Source organism: Octopus sinensis, linkage group LG2 (genome assembly GCF_006345805.1).
Source record: "Octopus sinensis linkage group LG2, ASM634580v1, whole genome shotgun sequence".
In the NCBI taxonomy this organism is placed as follows: Eukaryota; Metazoa; Mollusca; class Cephalopoda; order Octopoda; family Octopodidae; genus Octopus; species Octopus sinensis.
The window spans coordinates 165,820,969-165,845,850 of NC_042998.1; the positions used below are offsets into that span (position 1 = coordinate 165,820,969).

The 24,882-nt window shown below is 35.0% G+C and overlaps 1 protein-coding gene across 2 annotated transcripts in view; it reads right to left on the minus strand.

Moving 5' to 3' along the window:
• The window catches only part of LOC115232390 (ADP-ribosylation factor-like protein 6-interacting protein 1), an 87,699-nt gene extending 63,181 nt beyond the window's left edge, over positions 1–24,518 (minus strand). Inside the window, exon 1 of one of the 2 annotated variants that reach the window (XM_029802248.2) lies at positions 24,122–24,518. In XM_029802248.2, the coding sequence (XP_029658108.1) occupies positions 24,122–24,160 (39 nt within the window). In that variant the 5' untranslated portion in view covers positions 24,161–24,518. The remainder of the gene's footprint in view (positions 1–24,121) is intronic. The other variant, XM_029802247.2, reaches the window with a different exon arrangement.
• Between the last annotated feature and the right edge of the window lie 364 nt (positions 24,519–24,882).

The window sequence follows — 24,882 nt, forward strand, 5'->3', positions numbered from 1 at the left end:
GGGTGCCTACACAAATACAATATATATATATACATACACACACACACACATATATATTTACATATGCAGACATATACATAGGTCTGCGCATGTATTTATACATACCTGTGCACATATATATGTGTATGTATGTGTGTTGTGTATACATACATGCATGCATATGTGTATACACACACACATGTATTCAGATATTGCACAGATGAGTCAATCTTTTTAGTTAATCCTGTAGAATATCTCTGCTTCAATTTGAACCTGAGACTCGTTTTTTTTTTTACATACATATATATATATATATATATATATACATATATATATATACATACACACATACACATCGATTGGACCACAATGATAGCTTATTTTTTAATACAAAGAATGACATAAACATGCTTTATGTCATGCTTTGTATTTAAAAATAAGCTATAAATGTGAACCAATCGATGTGTTGGTTAATCTGTGGTTTTCTCCATTTTCTAATTATTTGCATTGGTTCCTAATAAACTTTTGTTTATCCTGTTGTTATCTGCACTCTGCGTGTATAGTGTGCCTGCACACCATTGCTCGAGGATAATACAGGTAACGGATACCGATAGTATATACAGATATTTTATCCCTTAGTCGATTACTATAACCGCTAAGTCTGTTTATTCAAGCAAGGTCGTTGCCAGTGCCGCTGGACTGGCTCCTGTGCAGGTGGCACATAAAAAGCACCATTTGAGCGTGGCCGTTGCCAGTACCGCCCGACTGGCCCTCATGCTGGCGGCACATAAAAGCACCCACTACACTCTCAGAGTGGTTGGCATTAGGAAGGGCATCCAGCTGAAACTCTGCCAGATCAGATTGGAGTCTGGTGCAGCCATCTGGTTCATCAGACCTCAGTCAAATCGTCCAACCCATGGGGATGGTAAACAATGATGATGATGATGATATATATATATATATATATATATATACATATGAACAACTAGGTCTTTCAAACAGTATAATAATGCTTTCAAAAAAGGTTTCCTTGAAATTAGATGATATGAGTGAAAAAAAAAAAGGATCATTAAGTTTTATGAATTCACTTGATAACGTCCTTTTTTTATTTGAATGATCAAACTTATTGATGATAATCAGCCTGTCCCAATATAAAGTGAAAAGAAAACAGACCAGATCACTGAAATTTAGCTGACAAGCAGCAAGAACAGAACACAGTCATGTCAAATACCATTGAAACATGCAATAACCAGACCACCTAAATATGAAGAGCCTGCAACACAACTGACTCCCCTACAAGCTTAAAGTTTAAAGGTTACACTATGGTAGATGACACTCATTCTTCTCTCTCTTTCTCTCTCTCTTTGCTCTCATAACTACAAAAGTAGTCCACAACTAAATCATTGTATGAAAAAAATAAACTTTCCACCATTGCTTTCTAATCAAATGGTTGTTTATTCATATGTTAAAATCTGTAGCAATTTTTAACTTTAAAATCTCTATTTTTTCCTAAGGTTCTATGAATATAATGACCTTCGTGATTTTGGCATTTCATTATGTGTTAAAGTTCAAAAGCACCCACCCTTCTATTTTTGCTGCTAGGCAACCTAGTTCACAGCTAAAGTCTCCCTCTTGCTAAAGAAATTACATTTTAAAGCTTTCTAGTTCCCATTCACTTCTAGTCACTATACCAGCAAAAAGAGAGCTTTTTTTTAGCTTCAGTAAAGGCAACCTGTTTAAAAATTTGGACACTTGAAAGAAACTCATTGATGTAAAGGGAATTTATATCTTAAAACACAAGAGATCAGTTTGATCGGAAGGGTAAAGTGGAGTACATAGCTAACAAGTTCATTAGAGGAAAGGCCATTCTAGCAGCAGCAAATGATGTGAAGAAAAAGAAAAACACTTCTATGAACCAATAGTTTTAGCACATAAGTGAAAGTATCTTCGCTAACCAGTTGATTTCCCTTCTTTCATGGAGTCATTAATGCTATAGTGGGGTGGCATCACTAAGCAGTGATATTTATAAATATAAATACAAGTTCAAATATGCTCAGGGCATATTCAAACCTGTAAGAAAGCCATTCGCTGTGTTTTGTCATGGAGAAAATTTCTCGCTGTACACGGATAGATGTACACACAATAAAATCAGCTTGAGGATCCATCTACCCAGTCTGTGAGAGGCAAGCATTTCAGAGTAGTTATCACCTCCTCAATCATAGAAACCAGACAGGGTGTGCTACGAGCTAATAAGAGACACTGCCTCTCTTACAATATTCCCATCATCATACAATGACTGGTAACGCTAATGATGCTATATTAAGCCAACCACAAGAGAAATTTTTAGCCAAGAATAAATTACACTAATTTACATTTTATAAGTCCAACGAGGTCTTTTGATAGGATTCCTCGCTCTGTGATCTAAGGAAATTAAGTGTAAATGGATGACTTGTGGAAGTCACACAAACTATATGTGAACCGTCTGTTACCAAGAGTTAGCAGTGAGGGTGACCACTAAGGCTCCAATCACAACACCCTTCCATCTAGTGTAGTCTTTGAAACTGTAGCTTATGACTATTGTACTTGTGAGCTTTTAGGGGTTGATAACCTAGTTCTGATATCAATATTTGCTGAAGTGTTGCAGAAAAAGCTTAAAATCAGGAAACAGACTAGAATCAAAAGGCATAGAAGTTACAATGGCTACAACCAAAGTGCTAGGAAGTAAGAGAGAGAGCACAAATCCCTTGTGTTATTGCTCAGTAGGCAGTAAGTAAGCAGAAACTTGATACTAAAATAATCAGTGCAAGCAACAGGTACACAAAAACTGCAGTGGAATATGTGAAACTGACAGGTGAATCCAGCAAGAGCTAAAGTAAAGATAGAAGGGCTTAGATACTTGTTGCTTCTATTGTTAAAATAGCAGGGCTTCTTTCATTGTGCAGAAGGTGAACTATATGAACCATGTATAAAAATTGTAATGTCATATGCTAATAAGACATGGGTATGTGAATCTAGAGACAAATTAGGCAAAAATTATCCATTTGGTCTAAAGTGTATGAGAGGCTGAGCAGATGTGAAGTGCAATTAGATATCAAAGACATTAGCCAAAGTATTCAGAAGTGATTGTGTTTATAGTGACATTAGATATCTATATTAGAACTAAAGTGGCCATGTATATAATGTATCTAGTAAGTATTGGCTCAAGTTCACAAATAAAGTCCCACAGTAAAGCACTCATCCAAATAATGCTATAGTTTTATGATGTTCTTTACTTCCAGAAGCTTTGTTCAAATGCATAAGCCAACCCCTACATCAAACTGGTGGCTGTGTTAATCCTTTAGCATTCAAATTATTTTATCAAATATAATGCTTATTTATTCACATAGTTTTGAATTAATCATACATCATCTGATCACTCCAAAATTTTGATGATGTGATTGTATATTTTTAGAATGGCATTGTAGGGTAGGTGCAAGAGGCTAGAGCTGGCTGGTTTGAGTATAAAACAGAGAACATTTGGATACGACCAATTTAAATGCTGTGTTCATCAAGCGGAGTCAGATGAACACAGCAGACATGTAAAAAATGCAGTCCTACTACATCATAAATGTTACTGGACATTGTCAGGGTTCCTATAGGAGAGGAAGACTGAGCAAGACAAGAAAAGCTATAGTGAGATCAGATCTCAAGATATTGCACTTGACAGAAGAGATGACAGATGAGCAAGATAATTACTGATAGATATCATACCAGCATGCCGATATCTCACTATCAAATAAAAACAATATTAAAATGAAGATGCTTACACACAAACACACACACAAAGAAATACAAGCATACTAAGAGAAAGAGAGAGAAAGATCAAATATAATAAGCACGTGAAAGAGTAAAAAAAAAGTCAAGTGCACCCTGGTGGGGTGTTTCTAAGTTTATTTTTGTTTAGTTTGTGTATGGAACACTCCACTATGAAAATAGCCATCCATGCATGTGTATGTGAGAGCACCTGGTGTCTGTAGCTATAAACACAAAAACTGTATAACTATTAAAAGCACATCTCTGGAAATATATAAAAAAGTAAAAAGTAAAGACCCCCTTCAGTCATAAAGGACCATGAGATTATACTTATAAAGTTCCCCTCCGAGGCACAAGTCCAGGCAAGGTTGTTTATTGAAGATCATCAGTTGCACATGCATACCGGCCTCCCACTGATGTTATCCAAGGGAAAGGCACAAAATGAGAGAGAAAGAGAAAATCAATTTTTTTATGTACAAGACACACATATACAGAGCTCTATATTTATAGGCAAAGTGATGTTAGAAATTTGAGATTTCATGCTTTTTTTAAAGGATTAGTAATCAAATACATCTTTCAAATTGAAGAGGGAAAGTTGGATAGATGAAATAAAATATATCTTCAAGTATTCAATTCATGATGATAAAGGACCAGGTCTTTTTTTCTTTTAACCCTTTTGAAACCACTCATTTGATACCAACCTGGCTGAAACCACTCCTGGCTCTGAAGTACATGTCTTGTTTTCATAAGTTTTGATTTAAAGTCTTCCACCAAACCTTAGTCACAATTTATGTTCCTAACATTAACTTAATGATAACAAAGTAATTTTACTAAATTCTTTTATATTTAAAATTAATTAAAAGAAACACAGAGCATCTCAAAATAAATAATCATCATCATCATCATCATTTAACGTCCGTTTTCCATGCTAGCATGGGTTGGACAATCTGACTGAGGTCTGACGAACCAGATGGCTGCACCAGACCCCAATCTGATTTGGTAGAGTTTCTACAGCTGGATGCCCTTCCTAATGCCAACCACTCCGAGAGTGTAGTGGGTGCTTTTACATGCCACCGGCACAAGGGTCAGTCAGGCAGTACTGGCAATGGCCACGCTCAAATGGTGCTTTTTATGTGCCACCTGCACAGGAGCCAGTCCAGCGGCACTGGCAACAACCTTGCTCGAATGTTTTTTCAATACGGTAACAAAAGGGTTAATGTGGTTTTAAGAATTTACAAAAAAATATATATTTTAGAAATGTTAAATGATTTAATCTAAAAAACAGTATTTTTTTCTATTTATTTTTTTCTGTATTTGAAAAAAAAATATGCTCCAGTCAAGTGGATATTCTTCAAATACAAGTCTTATTTCTTCAGTGGATTTTCACACTGATTTATATACTAAGAGATCAAGCAATAACATTACATCTCTTACTTCTCAATGTTGAAATGGTGAGGAGACAATGAATTTAATCGATATATTCAATTCAGAACTGTGAAGCTATGATACGTAGCTTCTGGGTTTTCTTCTAAGTGGTGCATAATATCTGCAAGCTACAGTGAATCTTAACAAAAGAATTCCATAATCCATCTCCCTGTTTTAACATACAATAGTCTTCCGAACATTATTTCCAAGGTGATTTAATCTGAAATTGTTTTAGAAATCAGTGAAGCCTTAATTTTAGATAGAGATTTATAAAGCAACATAGCTTCAATGAAAATCTAAACTTGGGAGGAGAAAAAAAAGAAAAACAGTTGAGAGTGTGTGATGTGTTGAGTAGCTAAACATGGTGATAAATAGTGCTAGATACTTTCTATTTACTTTTGGCAAAGAGCATGTTAAATAAAGATTTCACCTTAAGTTACTCTTCAACAAGCATGATTATTTTGGTGAGGAGCTCTCAGATAAAAACTAAGAAGTCCAAAAGAAAAATACAACACCATTCAAGCAGAAAATCTTGGAAAAATGCCTAAAGAGAACACTAATTTAGAAAGGAGCTAATAAGAGATATGTGCCCCAATGGTACTCTGGTTGATCAACACAGTTTCTTGCTTTGTTTCCGAATTGATCATTTGGAAATGAAGCAAGAAAGAGTAATAAAATGGAAAGAAAAATATGTAGCGGTATATATTTGAGTGAAAATAATCATTAGAAATGGAATAAATATTTCAGAAATGTTTACACCACATAGCTAAAACAAGTAAGTTTATAACAAGATCATTGTTCCAAATCCTAATTAAATCAAAAATAAATATATACAAGATATAAGCAAAACTACCATTGAAATAAGGAGAAAGAAAAAAGCGAAAAAGGGAAAAAATGGAATAAACAAAAGGAACATCTTTAAACATTCGTGAATATTCTGTCAAGAGTTTACAAATTCCCCAAATGAGTTTAAATATTCCTATGTCTAGGAAGTGGATTGGTAGCACAATTAGAAAAGACACACCAAATGTAGCGAAAAGTGCTTTACAGTGGAAACCAGATGGATATAGAAAGAGAGGTAGGCCTAAGAACTCGTGGTGGAGATCAACACAAAAGGAACTAGAGAAAGGGGGACATACATGGCAGAGTATAAGTACAGAAGCCAAAAATTATGCGACATGGAATTCAACTATAAGTGGCCTATACTCCGCTTCGGAGGGTTAAAGGCATAAAGAAGAAGAATGTCTAGGACCACTATGTCTAGGACCATTGCTGAAACATGTTACCTTTACACAGCAGTCAAGAGTTAACCCACATCTTCTTTAAACATAATAGATGTTCTACTATTGGACTAAAGAAACCATGTGAATTTCTGTATCCAGTTCACAAACTTTATTCTTACCAGTGAGAATAGCATATTGTTGACATCATAAGAATTTAGAAACTTCAAGAGAATGTGAATTTTTTTTTTTTTTTTGTTGAACAGAGGAACTCAAAGCAGATAAAGCTATAAATAATCCTTTCTACTATAGGCACAAGGCCTGAAATTGTGAGGGAGGAGGGGACTAGTCAATTACCTCAACCCCAGTGCAGCGTACTTATTTCATTGACACCAAAACGAAGAAAGGCAAAGTTGACCTCAGCAGAATTTGAACTCAGAACACAAGGATGGACGATATACCACTAAGCATTTTGTCTGAAGTGCTAACAGTTCTACCAGCTCACTGCCTTAGTTAAAAGCTATAAATAATAGCATGTAAATATTGAGTTATTTTAACTCAATACCCTTTTGGATAGAAAAAGTTGAAGGCTGCCCATGGGACTCAGTAAACATAACAGACATTCCACTATTGCATCAACACATAATTCTCACTGTTAAGAATAAAGTTTCTAAAATGGTGAGAGAAATTTGAAGAATTGCTTTGGTTCAATGGTAGAACATCTGCTATATTTACAGAAGATTTGGGTTCAAATCCCACAGACAGCCTTTGACTTTTTCTATCCAAAGGGTTTTTTTAATGCATTTTTTACATGCTATTATTTATAGTTTAATCTGCTTCAAATATCACCATTCAAAGGAGAATTACTTCACATTCTCTCAAAGTTTCTAAATCTAATGACATAAACTATATATATATATAGAAAGAGAGAGAGAGATTAGTTAGAAGATTCATTAGAATCTAGGCATTGAGTTAACAGTAAGGGAAAATAACCATTAGGTGTTATTTTATATTGCATGTACGTGTGTGTGTGTGTGTGTGTAAAGGTAAGATCCAAAGATCAAATGTAGGAAGATAGTAAGCTTTGAGCAGTCTGTAGAAGGTATAAAAAACAACTTTCAGGAACAGTAGTGATTTGTTGACATAGAAGGATGTAAATTTTCCCCATATCAAAGTTCAATAAGCTGAAAAAATTGTTTTATATCTTACACTTAACAGCAGAAGCTACTGCGTATGTGAATAGAAATCCAAAATTAGGGAATGGAATAGATAAAATCTGGGCTACATATGTTTCATAGCTAACAGAATCTCAGAAGTAGTAATTATCCAAACGAGGCCTGACAAGTAGCTAGTGGTTTATCCCTCATTTGGATAATTACTACTCCTGAGGTTCTGCTACCTATGAAACACATGTAGCCTGGATTTTATATACTTCATTTCCTAATTTTGGATATATATATATAGGTACCAAATCCAAAATTAACCATAGATCCAACCCAGAGTTGGTTCCAGGTGTGGCATATTTATAAAAGAAGAACACAAGTGGGGTTTAAAATTTAAAAGTCACTTGTTCATCATGTTAGTTGATGAATAGGTCATCTAGTTTTACCTTGCTTGTTTATACATGCTTAAAAGTTTACCTGAGGATGATGGATTTATGCTACGATGTAATCAATGATGCGTCAGTAAAATGCTACCGAAACAGCCGTAGTAAATTTTAACCCCCACTTGTGTTCTTTTATATATAAATATATATATATATATATATATATAATACAAAAATGGGACAAGAACGAGAAACATGCAGACAGTTAGGTGATACAAAAAGGGGACAACAAAACATCCAGACAGATGATACAAAAAAAACAAGGACGAGTCATTTGGAGTTTTCTTTCCTCAGTTGAGTTCCAGATTAACCTTGCAATTTTGGCTGGTTATACTCGAGAATGCTCCAATCTGGCCAGCCCCAAGGAAAAACTAAGCTAAGAAAGAGCATTAGATTCCTTGAGGCACAGGCATGATTGTATGGCAAGAAGTTTGTTTCCCAATCACATGGCACCAGGTTAAATCCCACAGTGTGGTCCCTTTGATAAGTGTCTTCTAGTATAACTCCAAGCCAACTAAAGCCTTGTGAGTGGATTTGGTAGGAGGAAACAGAAAGAAGCCTGTTTTGTGTGTGTGTGTATGTGTGTGCATATATGTTACTGTCTCTTTGTCTTGATGTTGCCTGATAGTTGTGAGTGTCACTGTCATGCAAGCATGGAAAAGAGCATGTTAAACAGTGATGCCTATATATATATATATAATATATATATATATATACCGTGCTTGTGAAGTGAGATCGTAGTCATGGTCAATGCTGGTGTTTTGTAACTGTCACCTATACTGGTGGCACGTAAAAAGCACCCACTACACTCTCAGAGTAGTTGGCATTAGGAAGAGCATCCAGATGTAGAAATCAAGCCAAAACAAATTGAAACCTGGTGCAGCTCCCCAGTTTACCAATTTTCAGTCAAACTGTCCAACCTATACCAGCAAGGAAAACGAGTGTTAAATGATAATGATGGTAATATATATATATATATATATACATATATATATATATATACATATATATATATATATATATATATATATATATATATCATCATCATCATCATCATCATCATCGTTTAACGTCCGTTTTCCGCGCTAGCATGGGTTGGACGGTTCGACCGGGGTCTGGGAAGCCAGGGGCTGCTCCAGGCACCAGTCTGATCTGGCAGAGTTTCTACGGCTGGATGCCCTTCCTAATGCCAACCACTCCGTGAGTGGATTGGGTGCTTTTTACGTGCCACCTGCACAGGGGCCGGGGGGTCCGGCATCGGTCACGATCGGTTCGAGCTTTTAACGTGCCAGCGGCACAGGGGCAACGGGGTCCGGGGTACTTTGAATGGGTAGGGGGTATGTGGAATTGCTGCAGAAAGCAGCCCGGGTCTTTGCAGTCACAGCATATCTCCAGAGATCTCGGTCCTTCGCCATTGCCTCAGGGAGGACCAATGCTCTGAGGTCATGCTTGACTACCTCATCCCATGTCTTCCTGGGTCTACCTCTCCCCCTGATACCTTCAACTGTTTGGGAGTGGCACTTCTTCACACATCTCTCTTCATCCATCCGCAGCACATGACCATACCATCGCAAGCGTCGCTCTTGCACACCACATCTGATGCTTCTTATATCCAGCATTTCTCTTAGGATGCTTACACTCTGTCTTGCATGCACACTGACACTACACATCCAGCGGATCATGCTAGCTTCATTTCTTTCAATTCTACGCATGTCCTCTGCAGTCACAGCCCATGTTTCATTACCATGAAGCATGGCAGTTCGCACACATGCATCATACAATCTACCTTTCACTCTGAGGGAGAGACCTTTTGTTGCCAGTAGGGGTAGGAGCTTTCTGAACTTTGCCCAGGCTATTCGTATTCTAGTGGTGATACTCTCTGTGCATCCACCTCCGCTACTAACTTGGTCACCCAGGTAGCGGAAACTATCAACTACTTCTAGTTTCTCTCCCTGGAGTGTGATGGAATCTGTTTTCTGAGTGTCTGTTGTGTCTATTGTCCCTGTGCATCTGCCGCACATGAAAGCTATCTTATCTGTTTTTTATTATATATATATATATATATTATATATATATATATATATATATCAAGGCGGTGAGCTGGCAGAAACATTAGCTCGCCGGGCAACCTGCGTATCCGTATTCCGTCTGTCATTACGTTCCGAGTTCGCCTTTGCCTTTCATCCTTTTGGGGTCGATAAATTAAGTACCAGTTACGCACTGGGGTCGATGTAATCAACTTAATCCCTTTGTCTGTCCTTGTTTGTCCCCTCTGTGTTTAGCCCCTTGTGGGTAGTAAAGAAATATATATACACACACACACACACACATAAATACTCATTACCTAATATAGAATTGATAACAACAGTTCAGAATTGGCAAATCTTTAAAACATATATATGTAGACAGTAGGCATATACTAAAAATACTTCATATAATTCATTCTCAAAATAATATGTAGTTGAATTATAGATTTCCAGATACACTGCAATCTGCACTGTCCCTATTGACCATATTTGTATTCCATAAACAGAATGCTCCAAAATTATCTTCATCAGACATATTATTGCGTTTTATTGTTGATATTCATAATTAGGTCCATTACTCTACCTCTGTTATTATACACGATGTGCTGAATATTTAAAAAACAAATTTTAGGGGATTGTAACTGGAAGTCAGCCTTATGTAATGTTACATGGCATGAGCCAAACACCAAATTTTAACTTTCATCTTTGTCTTTCAGATATGACAACAGCAACTACACTGGAGATTCCAATCTGGAATGAGAAATAAAAAGGTATATTGTGCACATGAATCTTGCTGCCGACCACAGTGATTCAGAGATATTAGCTTCTTAAATGCAACTGGGTCTTTTGTGTCCATGGTCAGAAAAAAGCTGGTGTCCTCTGGCAGGGACATGTCATTTATGGTCAAAAGGAAGATACAATCTAAACTGCCAGACATCGGCATGATGATCAAGTTTGTCCAACAATCCCAGTAAGGTATAAGTCCTATATGATGAAGAGAGGGCAACTCATGTCTGGCAAAACTCAAGAAAACTGTGTGCTTATGTCACCCCCATCATGATCAAGTATTCTAGCTCCCTTCACTTGAATCCTCAGGATTACTGTGCCTAAAGTTTCCTTAATGGGGACCAGCTGAAGGCCCCCCAAGAACTTGTGGAGTGGGAGCTGATGCAAACAGCATGGATGATAGAGGAACTATACAACCCTGGCAAACAGCCATCTCTATGGTCATGTCAGGTCTACCATTGAAGTTGAGGATGGTTTCACAGGCCACAGGCTGTCCATGACTGATCTATGATGTGCAAAATTTCCAATCAGTTGATCTTATTGGAGTTACCTCCCTTCTTTGTTGTTTTTAAATTAAATTTTGAAAATTATTAGTGGGTGTTCTGGACAAAAAAAATTCCTAGTATAATCTGTTGATCGAAGTTTTACAACTCTCTAAATTACCTATGTGAAACCCTACCATATTTGCATTCAGTACAAAGAATTTTCCCTAGAGATATTTTTTTCCTCAGCCATCTTGTTCCTATTCCAAGAATGTTAAGCTATTTATACTTTTAGGAATGTAAAAATTAATAAGAAATTTGTATCTGTAGGCTTACTTTTCTTCAGGATTTATTTTTGTCTAAAGGATATTATTTTTATCATTTCTGAAAGATGTGTAACTCACTACTATGTGTATGTATGTATGTGAGTGAGAGTGTACATATACTATGTTATATATTTATTTTAGTATGTGAATCTTGTATTTTTACAGGTCCACTTACTCGACTTATATCTTATGATTTGTGTGTGTATGTGTGGGGGTAGGGCACAGCCACGACTACATGGTTAAGTCTGTTTCCCAACCACATGGTTTTGAGTTCAGTCCCACTATGTGGAACCTTAGGTAAGTGTCATCTACTATAAACCCAAGTCTGACCAGAACCTTGTGAGTGGATCTGATAGATGAAAACTAAAAAATGCCTGTCATATATGCATGTACATCATTGTCTTGACATCATATGATAGTTGTAAACAAGCATCACTGTTGTACAAGAGGTGTCTCTTGTTTCCAATCTTCTGTGAAAACATGTCTGCTCATGAAGAAATATTACTTTTCTTGGAAACATTTAACTGTTTAACACTCATATTACTCTGTTAAAGATAACTAACTAATTGCACACCATCAGTTATGATGACAAGGGTTCCAGTTGATCCAATCAATGGAACAGCCTACTAATGAAATCAATGTGCAAGTGGCTGAGCACTCCACAGACACATGTACCCTTAATGTAATTCTCAGGGAGATTCATTGTGACACAGTGTGTGACAATGCTGGCCCTTTGAAATATAGGTACTACTCGTTTTGCCAGCTGAGTGGAATGGAGCAACATGAAATAAAGTGTCTTGTTCAAGGACACAATGCATAGCTGGAAATTGAACTCATGACCTTACATTCATGAGCCAAATACCCTAACCACTAAGCTAAGTGCCTTCATGCGCTGTTAAAGATAATGCTTATTTATTCACAATATTTTCAATTAATCATGCATTATCTTGTAACTTTGAAATTTCAATGATCTGATTATTTATTTTTAAAATGACACTGTTAGATAGGTGTGAAAGGACAGATCTAGCCAGTTTGAACATAAAACAAGTAGAATATTTTAGCCAGATATGGATGCTTTAAACGCTAAAGGGTTAAGGGTTGGTGACAAGAAAGAAAATCTGCCTCACTCAATTCTGTCTGACCCATGTAAGTATGAAAAAAGGGGACGTTAAAATGAATAATAATTGCTTGACTATCATGTTAATTTATGTTCTAAACACCAGCTTAATAATGGCAAAGTTATTTTACTAAATTCATCATTATTTTCAAACTTTAACCCTTTCGTTATCAACCCGGCCAAAACCACCTCTGGCTCTGAAGTACAAATGTCTTGTTTTCATAAGTTTTGAATTAAAATCTTCCACCAAACCTTAGTCACAATTAATGTCCCTAACACTAGCTGAATGATAACTAAGTTATTTTACTAAATTCTTGGTTGTATTTAAAATTGATTGAAAGAAACATAGAGCATCTCAAAATAAATACAGTAACGAAAGGGTTAATGAAACAAAGGCAGTGTATTTCAGCTGAAAGATGGTGACCAAAGGAACTTGAAGACATCCAAGATGCACACACGAAGATTAAAATCCAATACGAGAGCCATTGTTTGGTTGCAAAACCTGCTAGAAATCATAGCCAAATTGCCATCAAATTACATCTGACTATTGAAAAGGGAACACATTGACTTATGTAGACACAAATGTGCAGGACTCTAGAATAAGATGGGATGGTCATAGCTGGAACACGTTTGATAATAGTCATACTCCGTCAGGACTGACTTAACTTTATATAACAATAACAACAGAGGGAATGTAAACACTATAAATTATAACTCATTAACCCCTTTAATAAAACACCTTGAAACAATTATGTATTCACTTTATTTTGACAAAGTGCCAAACTTTAGAAATTAACAGAAAAACCAACTTACTATGTGGATCAGAATTTCTTTACAAAAAAAACAAATGCAAGCTAAAAAATGTTTATAGAAATATTTATGGAATGGTCTAATGTGAAATAGTTACTAAAATTTACATTGAACCAAAAATTATTGAATCCAATTCAAGAACGTTGCTTCCAACCTCTAAAAATAATCAAATATTTTTTTATTAGAATAAAATGTTATGTTTTTAGTTGATATAGAAAATATTTATTGCCACATTCTTTTAAATCTAAATCACTCATCATTTTGTTATCATTACTTAACATCTGTGTCTTATATATATTAGGTTGTCCGGAAAATTCTGAGTGTTTTTTAATATGCAAAAATGAATATAAATAGTTGACCTTTCAATAAATTTTATTCAATGAAATAATTTCCATTATTATTAATGACCTTTGCTCATCTATCAAGCAATTTAAATATTCTATCAGCATAAAATCTGAGTTGTTTTGAAGAAAAAATGTTATCAAGATGCATTTTGACTCCATCTAAATTTTTAAATGTTTTCCTTGCAATGGGTTCTGTAGAGACAAAAACAAGTGGCAGTCAGATGGCGCAATATCAGGAGAATATAGTGGATGGAATAAGAGATCCCAGCCAAGTTCATGTAATTTTGTTTGGGTAGCCAAAGACACACGTGGTCAGGCATTGTCTTGTTGGACCACTACTTTATTCCTATTGGCAATCTCCAAACTCAATTCTTTGATTTTTTTAATTCAAATTATCCAGCTGATGACAGCACACATCAGAATTAATGGTCTGGCTTTGTGGGAGAAGCTCATAATAAATGTCTTTATGATCTCACCAAACACAAAGCATAGCCTTTTTAGCATGGATATTTGTCTTTGGTTGCTGTTTTAGGGAATCTTAATACAAACTCCAGGATCTTTTATGCGCTACGTTTTTGTATACAATCCAATTTTTATTTCCAGTCACAAGTTGTTTCAAAAGAGGCATGCTTTCATTCCATTTCAAAAGAATATCACAAATGGAATACTGGTCCAAGCAATTCTTTTCTGAGACTTTGTGAGGGACCCATACATTATAGCAAGAATTGTATCCTAGGTGTTCATGAGCCGTACTTTTAGAAACTTCCACCTCCTCTACAAGGTCTCTAGTCATGATATTTGAGTTTTCTTTAACTTTTGCTTTCAAAACATCTTCATCCAATTTTGAAGGTCTTCCAAAGCAACTGTCATCTACGCTAAACCCTTCAGCTTCAAACAGTTGATTCACGCAACATTTTCTTCTTTGTTAAAAAAGGAAAGCAATACGTGAATATGAAATTTTTGGTTATCCATTTCAAATGTCAATGAAGGGTAACCAGAATGAAAAATAAATCTATTTTTAGTCAAGAACAAAGAAAGGATGCACTACTATTTCAAGCAATGCCAAAGTTTTAACTGTGCTACGTTTCAGGTGTGTTCAATGAAGTGTTAAAAGATTTAGCTTAAAAACACTCAGAACTTTCCAGACAACCCAATATATATATATATATATATATATATATATATATATATATATATAGGGTGCAGTGAATAAATTGTCGTCTAAATTATGCAAAAATGAAAATAACATTGACATCTCATTTTAACATATATTTACCAACATTACATAAAAATATCTTGAAATACTAAAGAGTAAATTTATTCAACAAAATCACCATTGGCTTCAACCATGCAACTCTTCTGGTCAGTCTCCTTGTTTAAGTTGGTGAATGCTGCCGTAATCCTTGCCTCGTGTTCATCTTTGGTGTTACAAGGAGTTTTGTTGTTCTGTCACTCAACTGCACCTCACACATAATACTCAAAGGGGTGGCAGTCTGGGGAGTTAGATGGCCAGATGTTAGGGCCTCCATGTTGAGTCTGAGGCCATGTAGGAAGATGAATGGCGGCATAACGTCACCATCACTAGTGATCATTCCAAACACCATGATGTTGACTGGATGTTTGGTTTTTATCACTCTTGGTACATGTTTTGGGAACACAGCAGGCTAATAGTTGTTCTATTTGTTCACCATCTGTTCATGTCGAAGCTTCCGGCATGAATGCCAAGCAGTACAGCATGTCACTTCCAAATTTCTGGCAGAGTGAATTGTGTCATGGTGCTATTTTTCTCACAAACAGTGCCCCTACTATACTGTGTAGTCAACAAAATGAAAAACAAACAAGGCGCATGCACGAAATTAAAAATATAAAACAGCAACAATTTACCCTTCACACCCTGTGTGTGTATGTGTGTGTTTGTATGTGTATGTATATATATATATATATATATATATATCATCATCATTATCATCCACACCAGTTAACATTTATTTTCCATGCTGGCATAGGTTGGACAGTTTGACATCAGCTGGTGAGCTAGAAGACTGTGCCTTCCTTATACCAACCACTTTACAAAGGGTACTGGTGCTTTGTATAAGGCACTGCACCAGTGAGGTCACCAAGTAACTTGCACGACAAGACCTTGACCTCAAATGAGGTGGGAAATAGAATTGAAGGAGATGCTTTTGTACAAGGTGATGTGATGTTAAAGTATGATAGAGGAAGAGAAACAGATGTCTTACTGTAGAGGAGTTACATAGCTACTCCAACTGGAAAAAAAGGGAGTACAGGAAGGAGAGAGAAGTGGAGAAGTATTGGGGTGCATGTTACAGGGAGGGGTGTATAAGTGTTACAGAGGACTGGAGAGGGTAAGTGGGTAGCTAAGTTCACAAGAGTACAATAGAGGAGTGGGAAATGGAGGGGAGGAGAGTTGCAGTGAGTGAACACAGGTAGAGGGAAGGAATGTTTTTTATATATATATATATATATATATATATATATATATATATATATATATATACATAGAAGTAAATATATGGCACAACGAAGTACTGATATTTACTGGAAAATAGCGAACGTAATAAATACAACGCTAATGTATAGTTTCACCGCGTATGTACTAGCAAAAATGGCATTTCAGTCGAGTGTATTGGCATTTGTGGCAACATCTGAAATGCTGTTGAGGTATATGTTGGCTGATGAAGATAAATCAAGTATATGTGTGCAGACATATCTTGAAAAATCTGAAACCGGTCCCACATTATCCCTTTCTAGGTATTTCATCTTCCAGATGTTCTCCCTGGAGGTAAGACAATTTTTTTCTAGTTTGTTGCACACACGCATTTTTGCTAGTACATACGCGATGAAGCTATACATTAGCGTCGTATTTATTACGTTCGCTATTTTCCAGTAAATATCGGTACTTCGTTGTGCCATATATTTACTTCTATGTATAATTTTCCCTCACGGGCTATTCTTTACTGGAAAGCGATGCTCTCGTGTTGCATTGCTATTTTTATATATATATATATATATATATATATATATATATATATATATATGTATATCTTCGTCATTGTTTAATGTCCACTTTCCATGCTAGCATGGGTTGGACAGTTCAACTGGGGTCTGGGAAGCCAGGAGGTTGCACCAGGCCCAGTCTGATCTGGCAGTGTTTCTACAGCTGGATGCCCTTCCTAACACCAACCACTCCATGAGTGTAGTGGGTGCTTTTTATGTGCCACCAGCACAGGTGCCAGGCGAGGCTGGTAACGGCCACGATTGGTTGGTGCCATGTTGATTCGTTAGCTACTGCACGCATTTTTTTTCTCTCCTTCTTTCTGTGTTTTTCTCTCTCTGTGTATCTTTCTGTTGAAGAGCGTAGGCTCGAAACGTTAAAGACTTGTTTTATTTATATTTCCTGAGCGCCATACTAATACAATTGTTCGTTTGTCTTCCACCTGCCTTCGTCTTTTGTTTATTTTCATAAAGCTTCCCGTTATATATATATATATATATATATATATATATATATATATATATATATATATACTTCAAATGTGTATATGTGGGCGTTAAAAATCAGTGGATCAAAATAATGTACAATTTTATCACACAACACAATCTTACATTGAAAACTGAATGATTCCTGGCTTGATCTGATTGATATTCAATTCTTTTCTTATAAACAGAAGTAATATTTAAAACATATATATATATATGTGAAGTGAAAACAGATTTTAACATGATTTAACCCTTTAGCATTCAAATTAATATGTCAATAGTAATCTTTATTCATTTACATTTTAAAAAATTAATCTGGTATTATCTTGTAGCTTCAAAATTTGAAAGATGTAATGGCTTATTTTTAGAATGACATTGCAGGGTAGGTGTGAGATACTGGTTCTGGCCAGTTTGAGCATAAAATGAGCAGAATATATAGGCCAGATATAGCCGGTTTAAACACTAAAGGGTTAAAGAAAAATATGAAACATACTGATCATGCACTATGAAAAAGAATTTTCCTAAAATATATGATAAATGAAAAAAAAAAAACTGAGAAAAATTATTTCCATAAGTAGCTTCTTAATAATCTAGTTATTTTTAATAAACTTATTCAAATCAGTTTGCCTTCTTTTTAACACTGAATGCCGTAATTAAAATTAAGAATAGAAAATGATAAAGGGATGCTAATAAAGATTCAATAATAATTAAATCAATAAAGCTGGGTTTACTGATTCATTGTTAACGCTTTTGTTACCATATTTCTGCTGAAATACAGTTTTTGTTTCAATTACTGCTGAAATCAATGAAGAGTTTTAATTTTTAAAAATCTGTTATTATGGAGATACTGTTTGGAATATAAGTTAACATGAAATTTTGATGGATGGTTTTAACTTTGATCACTTAAAAACAGGAAGTTTGTATCATAGAAGCAGTGGCAGTCACAGGTGGGTTGGTAACAAAGGGGTTAATTAATATGAATGCACATTTACATCCAACTTCAAATTGTGTTTGTTGTCTTATCATAAATACACTCCATTCTGTTAAATATAAACAAATGTGGTATACCTGTCATGCTTATTTGCAATTCTCTAAAGCATATATAAATAGATCTGGTATACATGCTGTCATGCTTTATTTGCAAGTGTAATTTGATATAAGTAATCTTGTGTGGAAGTCTCTTTCTCTTTCTCTCTCCCCCTCTTTGATTCCCTACAACACAGCAGTTTCTGTGGATGGTAATACACCAGGTAAGTACGGAGACCAGGTGAGAAAATTAATGATTAGGCAAAAGATAGGATGGCATCAAGTCTGCTAGAAAAGCAAAAACCACACACACACAAGTAACACATACAAGTTACAAGCAAACATAGTTATATAGGAAGTAAGCTGCCTGATCTTAGGTATCATTTACCATAAACAGTCAGATTTAACTCCAACTTGCTAATAGTAATGTGGTTTGCTATTCAAGTTACAAAATGTTAGATCACTTATAAATACTTTTACTTTTTTTTTTTAACATAAGAAAATAGTTTGAAATTGTTAAGAGTATAGGTGGCACATTTTACAGGTAGAGATGTGGAAGAGTTGTATAATGGCTTAGAGCAGTGTTTCTTATCCTTTTATTTATTGTTTCTGTATCCCACCATTTACCAATTTACCATCTCAATTTCCTCCCACATAATGCAGTCTAGTATACAATACAATTTATTGCATGACATTAACAATCTTAACTCATTTACTGCAGAAATTAGATATATCCACTCGAAATTTCATTATCCCTAACAGCAGAAAACAGCTTTATATACCAGTCTATCTTTTGTTGCAGTAAGTCATGTTTGAAACTATTTTTTGTTTAGATACTTCAGGTTTATTGAGACAACATGACTTGCAGAAAATACCAATTCTATTTTTTGTTTGATATCTAACATCATTATTGGAATAATCATGAAATTTAATTTTGAGGTTAAAGGGTTGAAAAAAAAATCAACATTAAAGAAAATAAATCTACCAAAAACATTACAAATAATATTGAAATTTGTTTTTCAAAAAACAATTTCCCTCAGAATTCTGAATTCCACCACACCCAGCTTAAGAATTTAGGACTAGAGCAAAAGAGTTGAAATCTGGCCACTGACATTATGCGGTCTCTCAGTTAACACCTGCAATTAAGAGTTTTATGATCACTATTAGGAAGAACAGATAGCTGTGTAAATACTTCTTCAAAGTACATCTAACCTATTGCGCCCACACACACACACACACACATATATATATATATATATATATATATATATATATATATATATATATATATATGGTGCAAGTATGGTTGTGTGGTAAGAAGCTTACTTCCCAACCACATGGTTCTGGGTTCAGTACCACTGCGTGGCTCTGTGGGCAAGAGTCTTCTACTATGACAAAACAGATAGTGGAGCTTAGTGCAGTCCTTTGACTTGCCAGCTCCTGTCAAGACATCCAACCTATGTCAGTATGGAAAACAGATGTATGACGATGATGATGACAATAATAACGATGATAATGATACAATGAACTTCTTTCAGCTTCCATCCACCAAATCCACTCATTAGTCTTTGGTCAATCCAGGGCTCCAGCAGAAGACACATGCCATGTGGTTGGAAGGCAAACTTCTTATTACACAGCCATGCCTGCCCCTATGTATTTTGAAATTAGAATTATAATCCATTACAGATCTTAAAACATTATCTGAAGGAATGTTCATTCAAACTAAATGGTGATCTAGGATTATTACTGTTTTGACTTTCGCAAAAGTAGTTCTTACTTTCTCAAGGGACTTTCCATAAATTATTTATTAACTTTCACTTTTGCTCATATTTCCCAGACCTTTTAGCTTTCAGTTTGTCTAGTTGTGTTCTGTAATTATTTCATAGATTTCCTTGTTCTATAATATAAAATCACTGTGATTGATGTCAGTGTAATTGGGTACTGGCCAAAAAAATTTTCTTTGCTGTATAAGAACAATATTTCCTTCATTTATCTAAAATTATAATAGCTATAACAATAGCCTTTATTCGTTTAAAATTCTGACTGCAAGAGCAATATTATTTATCATATTACTAATAAGAAAATCTGCAGGTGATAATATTCAATTTTATAGTTAATTACTTGTGGTAAACTGAATTGAAAGAGTTTAACTGAATAAAATACACCACGCAACATAGTTCTCCAGGTTTGCAGGTGTTTGGTTATGCAACCAAAGGTGGACAAGCTTTATACTGTATTCTACTACATTCTTAACAGAATATAACTTCTTTGCATGTGCGTGTGGGTGTGTGTGGGTGGGTGGGTGTAGATGGATAGATACTTACAGACAGCCAGCCAAACAGATAGATAGATAGATAGATAGATAGATAGATAATAGATAGATAGATAGATAGATAGATAGATAGATAGATAGATAGATAGATAGATAGATAGATAGATAGATAGATATATAGATAGATAGATGGATGGATGGATAGATAGATACTTAGACAGATATATAGACGGACAGACAGACAGACAGACAGGAAGGCAGGCAGACAGACAGACAGATAGCCGGACGGATGGATAGACAGACAGAAAAATGTATATTTATATATAAACAGTTAGAGTTAAGTTGGTGTTTCACCGAAATACAGGAATAGTAAAAGTATCACGGCTGAGTGAAATTAACAACTTGTCGGTATTTCCAAGGCATCCACACATAGTGAAAGTACTCTAGCAGCTAACTGCCTTTGATGTACATGTCAAAAGTGGGTTGACAAAGAGTTGGGGGTATTCTACAAATTATTTCAGTAGAAATCAATCATTTTTCGAAACTAAAATAATGTTCTCTTATTCTAGAATATATGTGCATATCAGTTTTTACAACCAGGTAAGCTATAGTTCTTAAACTAAGCATCCCGTCTTTTTATCCACACATTCCATATCTAGAACCACATTATGCATCATGTCTTACCATTCTTAAGGCAGTAGTGTGTGATTACAGTGAGGTTTGGTCACTATAACGAGCAGGTCGAGCAATCACGTAGAGGCTCGCTTTTATTATTTGACACCGACTTACTTTAATCTTCCTTGTTTCGATTTTACTACTTCCTATATATGTATCCGGCGGAATATTTTAATTGGAAATCTCGGCTACGGAACTTACTGGAAACCGTCCTTGATTTAAGGACCGTAGAGTATATCAATAATTTGTATTGGAATTTCGTGTTACAACTGATGAAACATAATTCTTTAAGAATACGTAACTTTGTCGTATAAATACCACCTCATTATAGACGAGGTGCATTTTTTTTTTATCTATTCATTTAAACCTGGGGTTCTCAACGATTTTTTATCTATGAACCCCTTTGATTATTATTTTATTCTGGTGGGCTCCTATAGCATTTGATGATTGAAAACTAGTTTTACAAAAACTTCTTAAGAAATTTCTGTTTTGTCTTTCACACATAAACTCGTGTAAATTGAACTATGTAAAATGTTAGAGGAAGAAACCTAGCTATTTCTTACAATACATTCTAAATCAAAATTTTTTTCAGGGGTCTTTAAAATACTATTGTGGGTTCTCATTTTACTATTTTGTTGAGTGGACCCCCAGAAATCTTATATGGACCATCAGGGGCCATATGGACGCTGCTTGAGAACCACTGATTTAAACCATCGTCATACCCAACAAAGGAAGAACAAAGCTTCGAATTTTGAGGCAGGGGGTAATCAATTGTGTTAACCCCTCGGTTTCCAGTGATACTTTACATTATTGTCTCACACACATATACGTATGTGTTATTATATATATATATTATATATATATATATATATATATATATATATATATATATTTATTATATAGAAGGAGCTTCTACAGGACTAGAACTGTTTCATTCAAGAGAAATCTTCAGGAAGCTTCCTGGAGATTTCTCTTGAATGAAACAGTTCTAGTCCTGTAGAAGCTCCTTCTATATAATAAATTAATTTTACTCTGCTATGTATTGAGTACCTTATTTACTGTGGTTAACCCCGAATCAACCGGGACCTACATATATATATATATATATATAATATATATATATTTGTGTGTGTGTGTAGATATAGTGTATGTATATATAGATATATAGGTTAATATAAAGCGTTACGCATATCAGAAAATCAAAAAAAAAATACGTTGTGTGTGTGTGTGTGTGTGTATACGTGTGTGTGTGTATGTATATATATATATATATATACATATAGCACGTATATACCTATGCGCTTGTGTGTATAGGAACGGAAATGAATAATGTCAGGTTACGGTAAACATTCTTAGTTCATATATGTAACTGACCAAACTGAGGGGAAAATTAATAAATAGCTTAGACGTATCCAGAAGGCGATTAATTATAGAATGAGAGGAGAGCGAGAGAAAAAAATAGAACGTATCCTTTCGAACATAATATACACACATTTATTTGTTTACAATAGTACTTTCAAATGTCATCATCAAGTTTTAAATTATGAACATTATATCTCTGTCTTGTGACCTGCTGCTATACAGTTTCAATATTTAAAGGAAATTATTTTCATTTTCCTATAGAATTGATTTGCTGTCGATAAGCATCCCCCCAGTTAATCAATCATTGTTGATATTCATAACAGACAGCTGTTATGATGAAGAAATCACCACAACAAATGCTGTGGCCATCTCTAACGATCTATCGGTGGCAGCAGTCAAAGAAAGAGAAATATAGCTAAGCAACAAAGACTGATGACAACTGACACAGGCTGAAAAATCAGGTATTATAGAATTATAAGAATGAAGACTTTGGTCTTTTAATAATTGCAGACGGTATTTCTTTACTATGACAGATAGAAAGAATTATTAAAAACAATTATTAATATCGTTATTACGAGGGAAACAAGAAAAAAAACTATCGATGTTATTGTCTTTCGACGAGAAAAGGTAAACAAATCATTTAACCGATGATTAATTAAAATCTAAAATTCATTTCCTTAATTAATAGAAATACATTCTAAACATTACTTCTTGTCTAATGGCAATTTTATTTCGTGTTCTGTATTATTTCTCTTAGACATTACGTTCTAACGTTTCGATGTTTAATGCTCGATTGAATGTAAAGCATATAAAGTCATTTCTTTGATTGTCAAAAATCTTAACGTTGACAAGCAAGGGAATTCCGACTCTAAGTACACACAAAGGTAACACTTGTATATGTATTATATGTATACACACAATTTGATTATTTGATTTTGTAAATCCATTAACTATCTATGATTTTATTCAGGGATTTCAAATTGTTATTCTGTATATAGACTTCGAATGTTCCGTAAGTAATAGTCAAGTTGTAACATAATAACATAAGTCGGAGAAAACACAGTAGTCAATAAAGAAGCAGGTTGTTAAAAAAAGAGGGGGTTAACAAAACGAAGTGGCATCAACAAGCGGATTATTACATTTTTTTCTCTCCCAAGCCTTTAGCAGACAGCTAAGTTCTTCATTCTTTTCTCTTCTCTCTCTCAAGCACAAACTTTAAGTAGTGAATAATTCAACTTAAAATAACTCAAAGCAACCAGTGTGCTAAACATCATACCACCATCGATATGTAATGTTGAATATTTAAATTACTTATCAAATTTAAAGAATCAAAATAAAGAATTTTAAAGCAACGGGTTCCCTATATCTTACCTTTTCTTCATGCATCTCATTTTCACAAATTTCCGCCATTTTTCCTGGGTGTTTTTTAAAAATTTGTGTTTGTAGAAGTTGAAGAGCGAGCGCCTGCGGGAGACCTACTGTGGGAATGATGGAATGAACTACTAGGTGTTCGCTTGAAAGAAACTGCTGTTCTAGAATAGGCTGGTTGTAAGCACCAAATTGGCACAGCGACGGAAAACGATGCAGCGAAGAGAGAGAAGAGGAGAACTCAACTTCACTTGTTCTTCTCAGATATCGATTGCAATAGCTGCTGTTTTCAGGATGACCGGTGACAGTTGAACTTTAATTTTTCTTACATATTTGACTGTCATCTTCTGGGTTTTATTTATTGTTTTGCTGTCGTTTAATTATGGTTGTTGTTATTAACTTCAATAGGTCACCATGCGCTGATCAGGCTAACGATATTATCCTTTATTATTGTTATGGACGTGTATTTTATAAACATAACGTACGAACACCACGCTGGACTTGATACTATACAATAGCTAGTCGCTGCGTCGCGGTTCAGAGTTCGATCCCTGACAGTGTCGACTTCGACTTTTCTCAAATTATATATTTGTTGATAGGGGAATTCGAGGCATAACCTACACGAGTGCCCCCGCCGACTGTGTTACCTTATAACTTCCAGAAAACTGGATATTTTTTAAAGAAATTTTCTATATATTCGCTTCAGATGATATAGATTCCGGTTGTATCGGAATTTGTGGTGAAAAATATTTTCCGAGGGTGGG